This window comes from Pteronotus mesoamericanus, unplaced genomic scaffold (genome assembly GCF_021234165.1).
Source record: "Pteronotus mesoamericanus isolate MK-2021 breed Mesoamerican mustached bat unplaced genomic scaffold, CSHL_Meso_final contig_130, whole genome shotgun sequence".
In the NCBI taxonomy this organism is placed as follows: domain Eukaryota; kingdom Metazoa; phylum Chordata; class Mammalia; order Chiroptera; family Mormoopidae; genus Pteronotus; species Pteronotus mesoamericanus.
Genome location: NW_026555060.1, coordinates 6,346,153 through 6,362,977, shown reverse-complemented (window position 1 = coordinate 6,362,977; position 16,825 = coordinate 6,346,153). Strand labels below are relative to the sequence as shown.

At 41.7% G+C, this 16,825-nt stretch overlaps 1 protein-coding gene across 1 annotated transcript in view; it reads right to left on the bottom strand.

The window, feature by feature from the left end:
- FRAS1 (Fraser extracellular matrix complex subunit 1) overlaps nucleotides 1-16,825 on the bottom strand; it is a 422,802-nt gene that overhangs the window by 172,625 nt on the left and 233,352 nt on the right. Inside the window, exons 19-20 of the mRNA XM_054591913.1 lie at nucleotides 15,444-15,584; nucleotides 13,112-13,255 (exon numbers count right to left, since the gene is read on the bottom strand). Of these exons, the coding sequence (XP_054447888.1) occupies nucleotides 13,112-13,255; nucleotides 15,444-15,584 (285 nt within the window). The remainder of the gene's footprint in view (nucleotides 1-13,111; nucleotides 13,256-15,443; nucleotides 15,585-16,825) is intronic.

Here is a 16,825-nt window from a genome sequence, read left to right as displayed (position 1 = left end):
TACATGTGGTCATCACTGTGTGATTCTTTCTTCAAATCACAAAGGCTCTGCTTCGAGGATCAGTGAGGATTAGCCACAATCATGATGGATGGAAGCACACAGCAGTGAAATGACTTATTTCACATCTTTGGAGCAAAGTCAAAAAAGCTTGACGATATTAAAGTAAATGTGTACTGTCAAAGCAATGGCTGTGGATGTTGGTTTTATGGGGCAGTGGCTCCTTAGCTAATAAATAATGACTTATAAAGACAAATTTAGACACACAGTGAGATTTGAAATAATGACATGTTAGTCAATTAAGTTCTTAACGCAACCACATTAAGTGTGTTTGGAAGCATTTAAAATAATCAGCATGTGTGGCTATTCTTCATCAGGAGAAAAAGAAATTATTTCATACCAAAACTCAAGGCTCTTAAAGTGTGCATAGAAGTCCACTTTTAAAATGGATAGGGTACTACTCAGGAGATAAGTATGGATGGAATCCATACTTAACATAATAAGTGTTATCCATAATAACATCCAGATGGCAGAAGAGAAAGAAGCATTCTCACTTCCACTTTTGACCATGATGTTGGTCCTAGCCCATCCTTGAGCTCTTACAAATCTCGCATACTTTTTGTTAGAGGCTCTGAATTAGTACAAAAACCATAAAACAGACAAAACTCTCCCTTTTATAGTGTCTGTGGGTATTGTTTTATGCTAAAAAAAATAAATCACCCCCCCCCAAAAAATTCACTTCAATAGACTGACTGTTAGGTTATTTTTGTACCCAGTGTGGACAAACTCGCCAATGTGTTGAGATGGCTGCAGTATGACCCAAGGAGCCAGTCTGATGAAGGAGGGAGCAAGAGGCACTGCCAGATACATGAGCAAAGCTCTTTCCTCATTTTTGGTGTCAATTCTTGCTGCCAATGAGTCATGAGCACCACTACTGCCCATGTATCTAGATGCCTTGTACCTAGCCTCTCACCAATTTCAGTTTTACCCTTGGCTTACATCCAAAATAGAAAAATGTCCACTTCAATGAACATCTGTGGAACATCAGTGGCATGTGACACACTATGGAAGTTACTGTGGGAGACAGAGCACTAAGTAAGGGTCACAGCATTCCTTTGAGATGCTCACAACAAGGTCTAATGCCAGAAGAAAGCCACACCTAAAATGTAATAGGTATTCAAGGAGGACCAGATAACGTTGAACTAAAAGGAGTAAGAGGAACTTAAACTGGTATGCTTATTTGATGTTTGTAAATTGTGCTGGCAGAGGACTTCCTAGCTAGAAGGCAAAAATGCCATGCACAGGCACACAGGAGGGTCAGTGGGGAATGGAGAAGAGGATCCAGCAAGGCTAGAGCTTCAGACAGTCACTCAGGAACCAAGGGAGACCAGGGGACCTTGAAAAGCAGTGAGAAATTTACACTTAACATGGTAGACAGTGGGAAACCATCAATCAATTTTAACCACCAAAGTGTGTTTTGGAAGCCAAAGTTGATCTTCCAGAAGGGTTATCCTCTCTTAGGAAGAAGTGGGGAGAGCTTTAGTGGGGCAGAGCCTTCAGGAAAATCTTGAGGCTATCTGATAAAGATGAGCTTAGGTGTCTCCATATTAGCAGATAAAGGGGAATACATTTAAGAGTCATTCCAAAAGTAGAGTTTACAAGCTGTTCAGTGATAAGACTGTGGCATAGGGGCAGGGAGGAATCAGGTGTAACAACTGTTTGAAGTGCACTGATTGAAAGATCAGCAGCAAGAGGACAAGAAAGATGGAAGGAAAGGACCTGGTGGATGGTTGTGTTGGAGGGAAGGATGATGGGGGAGGTTTTCTTAGAAGTTTTTTGAGTAAGATATTCCTGTGGATCAGCTGTCCAGGAGGCAGGTGAAAATGAGGGCCTGCAGAGGATCATCACATGTGCACTTGAGGTGGAATCTAAGGAGAAAACATAAATGAGGATTGCATTAAGGCTCTGAAAGACAGCAAGGTCCTAGAAGGAAGAGGATGGGGAAGGAAGAAGAGAGAGAAAGAGAAAGAGAGAAGAAGGGAGAGGAAATGAGTACCAGAAGAGGAAATAATTGACTGGAAAGACCAGCTCACAAAGGTGAAGGGGCAGGACAGAACCTGTTTGCCGATGGAGGGGCTTCCTGGGCCAGGGTGAGGGAGCTCCTTTCTCAAAGGAAGGAATGAGGGAGAAGAGACATCTAGAAGAAACTACAGGACATTTGAGCAGAAGAGGTGAGGGAGTGTGTGGTTGTTTTAATCAGATTGTGTTAATCTTCTAAATTTAAAAGAAAGTAAAAATGTAAACTGATCTGAGTAAAATTTGAGTTGAGAAAAAGTGTGGAGAGTCCATAGAGAATTGCCATGGTGGGCAAGATGACAAAGCCTCAAAATGTGTTGTAAATAGTATGATTGCCAAGAAGCAAAGTTCTTACTTGAACTAGATCAGGTGATGAAGGCTGAGGATGCAGTGGTTCCACTGTGTCCTCTGAAATGGCACTGCTTCCAAGTCCAGTTCTACTGCCTGCTAGCTGTGAAACACTGGGTAAATCGATGAATGCCTCCTATCTCAGTCTCTTGGGCTATAAAATGGAGATGCTACTAATCAAACAACCAACCTTCAGGGGTTTCAGTCAGGATTAAATGAGATACTGCATGTGAGGGGCTGATACATAGTAATTGCTCAATAAACATTATCTGCAGTAGGTCCAATCAAAACTGACATCAATAGTGACAATCATGCTTGCATCTAAGTCACTGTTTTTCCCATTACATGTAAAACACAGAGGTTTCTGTGTGTGTCAGAAAAGTAAGTGTAGCATTAGTAATTTTCCTCTCTTTAGTACTGAAAGCATAACTTAGGAGTCTAAATTCAGCTGTGCTCTTTTTAAAATATATTTCATTGATTATGCTATTACAGCTGTCCCAAATTTTCCCACTTTGCACCCTAGTACCTCCCATTTCTTCCACCAATGTCTCCCCATAGTTCATGTCCCTGCATATAAGTTCTTTGGCTAGTCCACTTCCTATAATGTTCTTAAGATCCCCCTAGCAATTTTGTACCTACCAATATTTCCTTCTTAAGTCCTGCACCTTTTCCCCATTCTCCCCCTTACTCCTCCCAACTGTTAACCATCCAAATGCTCTCCAAATCTATGACTCTGTTTCTGTCTGCTTCTTTGCTTAGTTTGTTTTTTAGAGTCAATTGTTCATAGTCATGAACTTAATGCTATTTTAATACCCATAATTTTGATCTCCTTTTTCTTAAATAAGTCCCTTTCACATTTCATATAATAATGGCTTGGTGATGATGAACTCCTTTAGCTTTATCTTATCTGGGAAGCACTTTATCTGCCCTTCAATTCTAAATCATAGCTTTGCTAGATAGAGTAATCCTAGTTGCAGGTCCTTGTTTTTCATCACTTTGAATATTTCTTGCCAGTCCTTTCTAGCCTGCAAAGTTTCTTTTGAGAAATTAGCTGACAGTCTTATGGGAACTCCTCTGTAGGTAACTATCTGCTTTTCTCTTGTTGCTTTTAAGATTCTCTTTTTATCTTTAACCTTTGGCATTTTAATTATGATGTATCTTGGTGTTGTCCTCTTTGCATCCATCTTGTTCGGGACTCTGTGCTTCCTGGACTTATATGTCTAGTTCCTTCACCAAATGAAGGAAGTTTTTCATTATTTTTTTCAAATAAGTTAAATTTCTTGCTCTTTCTCTTATCCTTCTAGAACCCCTCTGATTCAAAGATTACTATGTTTGAAGTTGTCCCAGAAGCTCCTTACCCTATTCTTTTTTTTTTTTGTATTCTTTTTTCTTCTTGCTATTCTGATTGAATTTTTTTTCTTACTTGTGTTCCAAATCACTGATTTGATTCTTAGTTTCATCTACTCCATTGCTGATTCCCTGAGGAATTTTCTTTATTTCACTTAGTGTAACCTTTAATTTTATCTGGGTCTTTTTTATGCTGTTGAAGTACCCAGAGAGCTTCTAAAGCATCCTAATAACCAGTGTTTTAAACTCGGCATATGATAGATTGCTTATGTCCATTTTGTTTAGTTATTTTTCTGGAGTTTTGTTCTGTTCTTTCATTTGGGCCATATTTCTTTGTCTCCTCATTTTGGCAGCCTCCCTGTGTTTGTTTCTATGTATTATGAAAAGCTGCTTTGACTCCCTTAGTAGCATAGTCTGTTCTAGAAAAGTGTACCTTTAAGTTGATTGGGCAGAGCTTTAGGTAATTGCCTAAGCTGGGCAACACATGTGAACCAGGTTGATGGAGTTTCAGATATGGTGTCACCACTCTGTGGCTCTGTGAGAGAAAGGGCTCAGAAAAGGGACAATGCCTGCTGTCTGGCTTCTGGAGTTTGTCTAGGAGGTAGCTGTCCCCTAGCACTCGCCCTGATGACAGATAGTTCAGTCTCTCCCTGCATGCCACTGGTGTCCATTAAGCTGCTGCGCCAGTGCTGGAGCCCAGGAAGAGTGAGTCTGCACAAGTCCTAAGTCCATTGCAGGCCCTTTGAGAAGAAATGGGAATCTACTGTTTCTTCCACCACACCGACCCCCACTGGCTTTTACAGCCAAAAGTTATGGGGACTTATCTTCTTGGCACTGGAGCCCTGGGCTAGGTGGTCTGGTATGGTGCTGCAATCCTTCACTCCAGAGATATTCCTCCCAATTTTTGTCCACCACAAGTGGCAGTGAGACTGCCCATTCCACATCTCTGCATCTCTATGTCTTCACGTCCGTACCCCTCCTACCAATCTGAATTAATGTGACTTCTTTAATTCCTTGGTTCTCAGACTTCCCTACAGCTTGATTTTGTGATGATTCTGGGTGATAGTTGTTTTGTAGTTTAATTGTAATTTTTGCTGTGGTTATGTGAGGGGGTGAGCCATGTTTACCTATGCCTCCATCTTGAACGGAAGTCACATTTTCAACTGTGCTCTTTAAGCACAGACCCCCGAAGTCCTTTTCTGATATTCCAGTCCTGCCCCATAGTTCTTATGAAGCTAACAGCAATCCTGATTTCACTGTGAGCCCTGCCAAGTTGAAAGTTTATAAGTAAGATCTTTCTGTCATTACTAAAACTAGGTAAGATAGTGTTTAGTAAAAGTCACACGAAGAAGAAAACATAAGTTCTTACTTTTAAATGAGGAAGGCACGATTTAAGTATCTCATGTTCTTTTATTCTGAAAGAAAATTTCAAAGCAAAAAGTGCTTTGAAATACTCCATTATCCTTCAGAAGACAGTGTGGTCTCTTAAATTAAACACACCAGGAAAACAAGGAAGAGACAATCATTGTAAGCTCCTGAGAGGGAGATTGGCCATGCAATTCACAGTTCATGCAATACCAGATAGAGTGACAAATGAGAAATAAGAAAAAAGTGCATTGCAAAACAAAACCAAGATAAGGAAAATAAACAAGCAAGTATTAAAAAAAATAGAAGAAACAAGAAAATTGAAAAAAAAAGGAGAGAGAGAGAGAGAGAGAGAGAGAAGAATAGGGCCAGAAGGAAGAAAGTGAGATGTAAAAAAAAGAGAGAGAGAGAGATAAGAACCAAAAAAATGTGTCTTGCTAAGAAGAGAGATCCTTGACATAATTACCATACAATGCATTAGAAGGCAATTATACCAGGCATTAGGACCCCAGATTTGAGTCATTCATTCACCCAACATTTCTTCATCAGTATCTATGTGTTAGTTGGATACTACATGAGCTCTTATTCCCACTTGTGTAGGATGTTTTCTTGGAATGAGCAAGTGAAAAGGTAGGTGAGAAACTGCTTTGAAGATTATAAAATTCCACACTCTATTATTTGTTTTGACAATAACATGAAATACAGATGCAGTCCAACTGAAGCCTTGAAGGTCATACCTAACATATCATGGACCAAGCAGTGTATCTGTTTCCTGGTGGTCATCTCTCAGGTCCACAAGAGGAAAATGGCAAATCAAATTAAGTTACACAAATACAATGAATTGCTATTTAGCCATTAAAAATGGCAGTTATGTGGATTCTTTGAATATTTGCCAATATATGCAAATACATAAAATGATATCTAAGAGAAAAAAATATGTAGCTGTTGATTGTAACTGTGAAAAATATATACATGTATATGTTGAAAAACTTAAAATAAATGTAGATATAAATTACTAAAATATCGTACACACTGTTTCTTTAAAGTTTACTGATCCAATAAGGATTATATACAATAAGACCACATGTACACGTGGCACCCTAAATCAGTTTTCTCAGCATTTAAAACAGACTAACCAGTTCTTGCAATTCTTCCCAACAGTGCCTCTCAAAGCCACCTTGTCATACCAGTCTCTGCCAATCCACCTTTTAATCCATCAATCAAAAAAAATGTTTTTGAGTCTCTATAGTGTGTTGTTGACTGCATTTGACATCATAGAGTACAACAAAATAATTAAATATTTGGATTCTGAAATCACAAGGTCTACGTTCAAATCTTGGTTCTATCTTCCAATGTTAAGCCAAGTACTTAACAGTTCTATATTTCAGTTTCTTCATATATAATATGGAGATATAGTTAGTACCTATCTTGGAGGATCATTGTTAATATTAAATGGCAGAAAGCATTCAAAACAATTAGCACAACCCTTGTTACATAATAAGCCCTCAGAATGGTCGCCTATTATTAGACACCAGAAAACAATCCCACTTAGAGAACATGAGCTCATCAATGCCAAGTGCTAAGTAAGTGGTAGAAATTATCAGCATACCAGGAATTACAAAGTGAGAGAAGCCAAGGGGATGCAGGTCCTCTTAGGGAAGGAATCTGAGCCAGGCCATTAGAGAAGGATGAGCAGGATTTTGGCTTAAAATGAGGTAGTAACGGCTACACATTTGTAGTATGTGCCTCTTTCCTTCCTTCCAGTTCCAGCCGCAGGAGCACCTACAGCAAGATGTAGGGCAGTGCCAACCTACCTTGCTGGCACACAGAAGCTGCTGTAAGACACAATTGGCTCTCACCTCCCTGGCTTCATATCACTGTGTCTGGAAGCTGAGAGCTGGTACGCTGGCTCGTGCAGGGCTCTCTCCCAGGTCCTTAATTATGTTCAACTTGAATTGGGTTTTTTCATTATTCAATGCTGTAGTTGTGTCAACTTATGCCAAAATAAGGATTTGTTGCCCTTTTAATCAGCATTTTGACTTTTTTTCACCACTTTTTTTTAGGCCCTCTTTCAGAAAAAAATGATAATAAATGGAGAAAATCATGGAAGGGTTTCCAACGGTTCTTTTTTAGTTTTTGGTTTTGTTTTGTTTTGTTTTTTATGATTTGGAAGAAAAAGTGTGAACAGGTTTTCTAACCAGTCAGCAAATTTCACACAGGTTCAGAGAGCAAACACTTCTCCGACCCAACACTGGAGGACAATTACTGATTGCTCTCCAGTGCTCTTCAGTAGACAAAAGAGTGGCAAATGTGAGTCTTCTCAGTGACCCCTCTGCTTGCCCACAGAGAGAGGAAGGAAGGAGGAAGGGAAGGAAAAAGTCCCCAGTCTGAGAACTGGTTCATTACTTTGTTTTACCTTCAGGAAATGCCAAAAAAATTTTCAACATATTAACATCACTTAGTCCAGGGCTCCACAAAGATTTTTCTGCAAACCGCTGGTCAGCTTAGTGAGAGGCTATAATAAATGAAGGGAGCAGTATGCAATTAAATGTTCGGGAAATAATATCCAGCCTCCTTCATGTTAGAGATTCACAATACATATTTGTTTGTTTAAAGTTCTGAGAAATCCTGCAACAAAGAAAGTTGCTTAGGTTATTTAACTCAGAGGTCCCCAAATTTATTCAGTCAGGAGTCTTTTTTGCATGTAACACTCATTAACCATTGCTTAGAACTTGAGTATCGTGGATTTCAACATGAAAATGCAAGAGTAGCATTTCTTCACTGACATGTCTTCTTTTGCTTACATTCCAGCACAGATTTATGAAGAAACATGAATTTAAAAAATTACTGAATAAGCAAACAAATTGTTAACACCCCCAGAATTCCACCACCCTAACAAGTCAGCTGCTTAGAATTTTCCAGTCTTCCACTCTACAATATTACTCGCAGTATTATCCTTTCTACATAATAACTCACAGTATAGCCATTCCATTAGGTCAGTCTACAAAGTCCAAGGCAGTTTTTCTTTTTCTGCATCAGCATCTGGGTATTTCTCACTCATGTTTTCTATTTAATTTCCACAACCTTCTATAAATAGAAGAATAGCTTTAGCTGAGAAGAACAAAAGGAGAAAGCACCACAGGCTTTGGAATTTTTGGATGATGTTGCTGAGATGTGGGCAAAATACAAAAAGAAAAATCTATGAAGAAAAATCCTGGCTTTTCATAACACTTAACCATGTCTGCTGTAATCTTACCCACTCCGGCCTCTCACCCCAGTTCATTTATCTCCTTTGGAAACCTTCAGCCCTGGTCCAAATCTCACAAACCGTATATTTGCCTTGATAGACTTGAAGGGAAAAACCCCCCACACATATGATATCTCCATATGTGATAACACATTGAGGTTATTGGACCTGTTCCCAGGATGTGTTTATTCTTGTCTGTGTGATAGATTAGATGTAATTTTCTCTCTTAAACAGCCAAGAGCAATTAAGAGGTCTGTGATGATGATCTTAGGTACAGCTCAGATAGAGAATAAATCCTGGGAGTAAATCCCTCCACCCTGCAAAGCTCACACGTGACAGAGGGAGCCGAGAGGGTCCTTCCCCAGGGCTGCCCTGTGCCAGCACTTCCCAAGGGTGATGAAAAGACATTCCGCTGTGGGCACTGCCAGGGGCGGATTAACTCCTGCCTTGTCTGTCATCACAGGACTCTTCCTAACATCTTTCTGAGTTTAGCTAAAAGTCACTGAAATGTTCTAGGAGGTTAACTGGGACCTGACTCAAGCAACACTACAGTGAAAAGAAGAGAAGAGAAGAGAAGAGAAGAGAAGAGAAGAGAAGAGAAGAGAAGAGAAGAGAAGAGAAGAGAAGAGAAGAGAAGAGAAGAGAAGAGAAGAGGGGAGGGGAGGGGAGGGGAGGGGAGGGGAGGGGAGGGAGGGAGGGGGGGGAGGGAGGGGAGGGAGGGGAGGGAGAGGAGGAAAGAAAAAAAAGAAGGAAGGAAGGAAGGAAGGAAGGAAGGAAGGAATCCAGGACTTGGGGTCCAGGGTAAAATAAAGACAGCAGGTAAGTTCCTGGAAGTTACAGTTTAGAAAGCCTGTGCTCACTTAGGTCTTCAGCCTCCTCCTGGACAGCTACCCTTGGATGTCCAGGGGTCACCCCATAGCCAACCTGTCCAAATGCAAATACATTCTCTTATTATTTTGGCCCTTGGTAAGTGCTACTCCCATCCTTTGAATTTACCTGACCAGAAACCTGGAAATCATCCCCCAAATTCCCTCTCCCTCAGCCCCAGGGTTGAGAGATCAGCAACTTCCGATGCTTCGACAGTAATCTCTCTTTACGCGCAATTTTGCTCTCCATGGTTTCAGTTACCTTTGGTCAATCACTGTTCGAAAATGTTAAATGGGAAACTGCATAAATAAACAATTTATAAGTCTTAAATTGCATGCCATTCTGAGTAGCATGATGAAACCTAGCATCATTCCACACTGTCCCACGAGAAATGTGAATCATCCTTTTTTCCAGTGTACCAATGCTCTATATGTTACCTGCCCCACAGTCACTTAGGCCAGTGGTCCCCGACCTTTTTGTCACCAGGGACCAGTTCTGTGGAAGACAATTCTTCCGCTGATGGGTGGGGGTATATACAGGAGGCAGATATCAGGCAGTAATGCGAGCAAAGCTTTGCTCACTGGTCCACAGCGCACCTCCTGCTGTGCAGCCTGGGTACTAACAGGCCATGGACTAGTATTGGTCTCCATTACCCGGGGCTTGGGGACCCCTGATTTAGGCTATCTGGATTATCAGATTAGCTATTGCAATATCATAGTGCCTTGTGTTCAAATAATCCTAATTTTAATTAATAATGGCCCCAAAGTACAAGAGCAATGATGGTGGCTGTTTGCATATGCCAATGAGAGGCCTTAAAGGGCTTCCTTTACATGAAAAGGTATTTAAGGGAAAAAACATAATGTGTTTGGTACTATCCACTGGGGGTTTTGGAATGCATCCTCCACAGAGAAGGGGGAAACTACTGTATTAGGTTGAACAAAATGAAATTGCCACTATTGGACTATTTGTGCTCACAAAATCATAACCTCACATGGGCCAACATAATGTAATAAATACTTAGTGAAGCCAGGCTCGTCTCTTCATTCTCTCAACAACTTCCTCATTAAAAGCCCTCATCTTCCATCTGGACTCCTACAACTACCTTCTAAAAGGCCTTTCTGCCCCCTGCCTGGTCTCCCTGCAAGCAATTTTCCGTAGATCTTTCTCATGACAGAAATGTGACCATAACACCCTCCTCCTTAAAAACCTTCCATAGACCTGATGGCAAAGTATGTTTTCCTTAAACATAAAATACAACAGCCCCATGATCTGGCCCTGCTTCCTTCTGCTTCAAGTCCCACCGCGCCCATACTAAGCACCGGCATTCTACTGAACTCTGTTGGTGTCTGAATAGATAATATTCTTTGGCCCATTTTCTGGAATGCTCTCCCTTCCAAATCTTCAAACCCCTCTCAATATTTCAAAAATCATCTCAGCTATGAAATGTTCCAGAAAGCCTTCCATACCCACTGTGCATACACACACATACCGCCCTGCCACCCCCACCGTCTGTCCGGGTCAGAGTCTTGCCCCACAGGCTTAGCTCATATCCACATCAATATCATATTCAACACATATCCCCTGCTTTCTTACACTCTATGTTTCTTGAATGCAAGCATTTGCATCCCCAGAGTCCAGCACTGTGCCTGGCATGAAGCGTGTGCTTAATAAATGTTTGATGAAGCAGTAAATGAATAAATCCATTTCAATGCTACAGAGAGAAGTGGGAGGTGATTGGAAATGGTATACATTTATTGGAAAAGTAAACTTCAAGATCAATGCACTTCTCTGAAAGATCAACAACTGAAATTACTGGTCAAATTTCCCCGTACTAGGCACTCTTACACCAATCTCTATTCAACAAAAGATTTCCAACTCCTGGACAATGGTTTTCTTATTTAAAACCTTTACTTAACACACCTAATACCCAGATGCCCAGGACAGTCAAGCTTTGTCCTTCCCTGCATTTTCAGTGGAACCTGCTCTTCTGGCGTTGGGGATTTCCACAGTCATTTAGCCTAGTCCCATGATTCTTTATTCTAATGGTCCCCCATTACCCTTAAAAAATTAATGCACTCCTAATCACCTGATTTACTCTCAAAGAGGCTCTGGACATTGGAGAGAACAGAGCTCATTAAAAATTAATTTTTTTTCAATCTCCTTATATAAACATTTATTTTAAAAATTTCCCCCAGCATAAAATTTTTAAGGTCCACATGCTGAATAGGTTGGAAATAGAAAAGCCACAATGAAGATCCTACCTTCTAACTCCTCCCTCTGACTGGTGCCTTTCCTTGCTCCAGTCCGTCTCCCACACAGCTTGCATATTTCCTGCTCATAACATAGTCCTTTCCAAAACTGTCATGGCTGTAGTGCCCACAAAATTCAATCCAAATTTTTTGGCCTGAAATTGCGAGTTTCCTATACCTTGGTTCCAACTTACATTTTTCCAACCATTTCATCTACTGTACTTTGCCTTAATGCGAGTCATAGTCTTCAGCCAGACTGGACCTCCCACTGGCCATGAATGCCCACGTGCTCTTCCTCTGCACCTGTCTCCTGGTGGACCACCCAAAAAGTGTGCCTAACCTCCGCCTGTCTAACTTAATCCTAAGATTAAGCAGTAACTTTAGGTTCCATCTCCTCCATAATACCTTCCATATTTTTTCTTCTCTCTCCTTTGAACTTATACAACAATTGGTTTTTGCCCTGATTTCCAGCATTTTTGGCTGGAGCCCTGTTCTTGACAGTTCCATCTTTCTGGGATATAAACTTTGGACCCCAATGTCTAAAGCAAAGGTCATGTGCAAAAAGGAAGCAATCCCTAGGACCATGGTTACCAGATAGACTTGGAGTATTGTTATTGACTTCCTGTGCCCCCACCACCAAACAAGACAACTGAAATAGCAATGCTGCCCTAGACTGAATGTGCCTGCTCATGCTATGATCTAGTCATCTGGCCATACCTCTTTCCTGCCCAGGGACAAGTAAACCCCCCCAGTATGGGTCCACCCAGATCCTGACTTTCTCATTTGCCCAGTGGCACCCCAGAATGCCTCCCTGGCAAGCCCTTCAGAGATGTACCAATAGCTGCCCAAGCAAATCTCTGAGTTTCTCCTAAATTGGAAAGAGTCGGGTGAAGAAATACATAACGACCCACTAGCCTATAAATTGCTCTTTCCAGACTACTAGCTCTTTGAGGACAGAGTCCTTGTCTTATTCAGCGCTTTTTTTGTATTCTGAGCATCTGACCATTAGTAGACACTCAAGAGATACTTGCTGCATGAACGAATGGATAGCCACAAACACTGTACAGCTCCTTCATCATTATCCAAATCCCATGCTCCTTTCCTAATTGATATATGTATTTATTTTTTTGAGACCTGAGTCCTAAATGAGGAGGAAAAAATCCCAACTCCTTAGACAACTGATTTACTTTTGGGTTAATATCCACAAATTTTGGTGCCTGGACCTGATGGCAATGGCTCTGCACAGCAAGAGGCGAGAAATAACGCAGACAAAGGGAGGTGGTCTTCAGAGAAACTGTTTTGAGAACACATTTTGCTAAGCTGAAGTGCACCGCATGCATAGAAGGTACTATTGTCATGACTCCAACCTTCATTAATATGAGGTTCTAAGTTTTGGGTTTTTTTTTAGAAACTGCCAGAGTGTTAGAAGATTTCCTTTGAATCCATCAATATTTACTAAATGTCTGATAGGAAGCAACGAAGTGAGTTCCCAGGCATGAAACAAATGTCTCCTGAAAAAAAGGGTTCTTACTCGGCCAAGCTCTTCAGAAGCCTGGAATGAAGACCCGCCAGCCTCTGGCCACTGGTTCTGAGACTATGAGGAAACACCACTCACCAGCACAGTACCCCACGGGACTGAGGAACTGCTCTTCTTTACAGCTTGTCCTGCAGTTTCCACCATTAACAGTGACATGAGGGTGACAGGAAGTGCAGTCCGATTCTGACGGGCCATGGCACTGCCTGCAGGTGGGGTGGCATTCTAGAGGAAAAAACAAGAACCAGGACAGGTATTGGCCGCTCAGCAGGTAAATACATGAAATATTTAATGCAATCCACAAATTACGTTAAGAGCACAACTCAAATACTACTCATCTTTGGATGATGCATGAGCAAGCTGGGCGTACCCCTAAGGTCTGACCAAGAGAATGCATTTTTGGAGTCAATGGAAATACCATCCATGAATAGGACATGGAATCTAGAACCATAAAAATTCAAGTAATTGGCCACACATTCCAGAGGGGGCAGCATGACCATCCCCATCTATGTAAATAAAGAAGTTCAAATCAAAATGACAAAGCAGAAAAGTGAGTGCAAAGACTCCCCCTCCCCAAAATACCGCAGTTCAAAGAGAGCAAGGCAGAAAAAAGAGGGAGACACTTCGCTTCTCAGAAATTCCTCACAGGCAAAGCGGGAACCATACACCGCAATGGATCCCACACCTTCTCACTGGAGTCGGATGGCACAGCTTGGGTGCCTGTCATGATAGCAATGCTGAATTAAAATACAGAGCATAGAAAAAGCCCTCTTCTGGGAGGTTATCATGAGCTGTGTTTGAAGATCAATTCCTGAGACAAAGTAATGTCAAAGCTATGTTTTCGCCAGAAAAACCACCAAGTTAATGAGAGGCACAACACTGGAAAAAACCAAGTGAATCACAGTAGTTATAGGCAGTAAAGAGGAATGAAAGCCGGCTGCAGCTGCATTTGCGCTGCCAAGGCAGTAGCAGGAGCAAGCACAGGGAAGGAGAGTTAAGGATTTCTCTGCCAAGGACGAGGAGGTCCAAGCATGTCTGATTCCAAGAGGCGGGGAGGTGAGCGCTGGAGCTGGGTAGAACTTGCTGGAACTGATGACAAAGAATTCCCTTCTGGCACAGAGCTGGTGAAAAGCAAAGGCACAGATTTCGAATAAAGTCAACTGTTTCTCATTTTTGGCAAGAGGCCAAAAGAAGATAAGGAGTTTTTTTTAAAGCAAGCAAGCAAGCAAGAAAATGAAGTGCTGATTAGAAAGAAAGCATTAACTATCACCCCGTCTACATTCCTGAGGCTCTTAACTTTGAAAACACCCATCCAGAAGCTCCTAGTGTTTTCCAGAAGGTTTCTACCTCCCCAAATATTTCCAGCGACCCGGTGGCCCTGGCGCTCGCAGTACCATCCACCTGCTGGCTTCACCCAGGGGGAGGCAAAGCAGACTTAGAGCGACCCAGACTGGGCCCTCCCAAACAGCTTTCCACACACACGGCAACTGGGCTACTGTGAAAGCACACAGGGACAGACAATGGTTTTCAAGGACATTGTCAATGACGAACCAGGAACACTCCCCGCTGAGCGCGATCTAGAGTTTAAAGGAACACCACCCATCAGGGGCCTAGAGAAATCAAAAAGGTACTTGGAAAAACTGCATCCAAATCTGGGGTTACATTAAATTTCCTCTTTGGGGTTTGAGGATAGATGAATCTAACAAGTATTGGTTTATTTTAAAAATACTTTATAAATTCATCACGTTTTCTGACTCTAGAAATATATGTAATACAATTTCATAACCCTGTGCTTTTTCCTTTTAGCTGGTGTCAACAAGTCTATTATTAGAAATAAAATAGTAACCATGATAGAATGTGTTTAGTCCTTCCCCCCCCGCCATAGATACAAGAAAACACAGTGCTAAAACGAGGTGCTTAAATGGTAGTATTTTGTCAATTCCAATAAAACCCTGCACTAATCTCAGCTAGTAATTTCTAGAATCTCTGCCACTGAAATATAAAGTGCTGTTAAGAACATGGCACTGACTTGTCAAAGAAAAAAATTAGTACCTCCCTCTCCTTTCGCTTTATTAGGCTGAAGCCAGGGAAAGTGGGGCTGAGAACCGCAGAGGCCACGTCAAATACCCGACCCTACACAAATGCGTCAGAGCCCGCGGCACTTTGTCTCCGTGATGCCTGCCATCAAATCCACCCCTCACTGCGTGCACAGGGTAAAGCTGATTCTAATTTTTCACTTCTTTCATATTTCCTTATTGGAAGAGCTGAATTTACTCCTATAAGTTCAAGAGAAGGATTTACAGTCCAACCCTCAGTCCCGTGGTATGACAAGGTTTCTAATTACAGAGTCTGACTGCATTATAAAGACAAAACAGGGGTCTAGGGAATATGCCCCAGCATGTTGCCCACTCACCTATACAACTGCCTTCCTGGTTAAAGTATCCATCTGGGCAGTGGGAGAGGCACTGCCCATCCATCAGCACATGGGAAGGCCAGCAGGCTGTGCAGTTATGCGGGCTTCTCCCTGCACACCCGAAACAGGATTGGTGGCAAGCTGGGAAGATAAAGCAGAAGAGACAATCAGGAAAGCCACTAAATGACAAGTGTGGGAGCTCTGTCTTGCCCGTTAGCATTCCTGGGTTGAAACACATTCTACACATTCATTTCATTTTCCCAAGGACACATCTCACACACTTCTTTCTAAAGGCCATGTCCTACAAAGCAAGCATCTGTGGGACCCAGATTAAGTAAGGCATAAATGCCACAAAACAGAAATAACCATTTGCAGAGTCATACATTTCTTTCTTCCCAAGTTCCCATTCTCAGAGAATGTCAAATAAAGAACAGGAAGCCATAAAACATGTTTTCTTTCTCCCAGGACAGCTACTCCACCTAGACAATGAGCTGTTTATCAGGCTGCTCAAATTCAAAAGGAAGGTGGTGGAAACTTTGCTCTTTGACTCCACGAAGGCTTACATGGTGCATGCCCTCTGATGGAGACTGGACATACAAAGGTGAGAAGAACTGGCAACATTTTGCACTGCTGAAGCTACCGGTATCAACAGACTCAGAAGCAAGTAACTAGACTAAAATGAATGGGAGACAGAATATAGCACACAGAGTAAAAGCATCACATAGCCACTCTATGTGACCTTGACTAAGTTATGTAATTTCTCAAGGCTCCTGGTTCCTCATGTATAAAATGAGAATATAAATTATGCATACTGCATGGGATGCTGTGGACACTAATTGGGTTGATGCATGTAAAGTTATCATTCTAATGCTAAACACACAGTGAGGGTTTAATAAATCTTAGCTATAATTATTGCCATTATATACTATGCTACAAGTACACATAGGTGTAACAAGAAATGTGGGAGCAAAGAGAAACATCTCTGCTTGCCTACATTAGACCTTAAAGGATAAAAGCGATATTCGCATCATTTCCCAAGTGTGGCCAGTGCATTCATGATGCTTTTTTACTGTCTGTATTTCTGATGCTTTGACATCAGGAGCCCTGGCGACCCTGGAGAGACTGCTCCTGTTAGCACGCCTTTGGTGTGCCTGCTAATCAGTCCCAAGTCCATACACCCATCACCTCCTCTACAGTATCACACTCAGGGCCACTATCCACCTGCCTAACCACTTTAGTGCCAGGTACAAGATAACTAGAAGCGGCCCCTACACCTGAGAGCTCACAGAAATTATCCAAAATAGCCAATCCTAAGCTTGTGTACCCTGCTTCTCTGTTTTTTTTCCCACAGAAATCACAATGCCCCCTGCCTCTGACTGGCT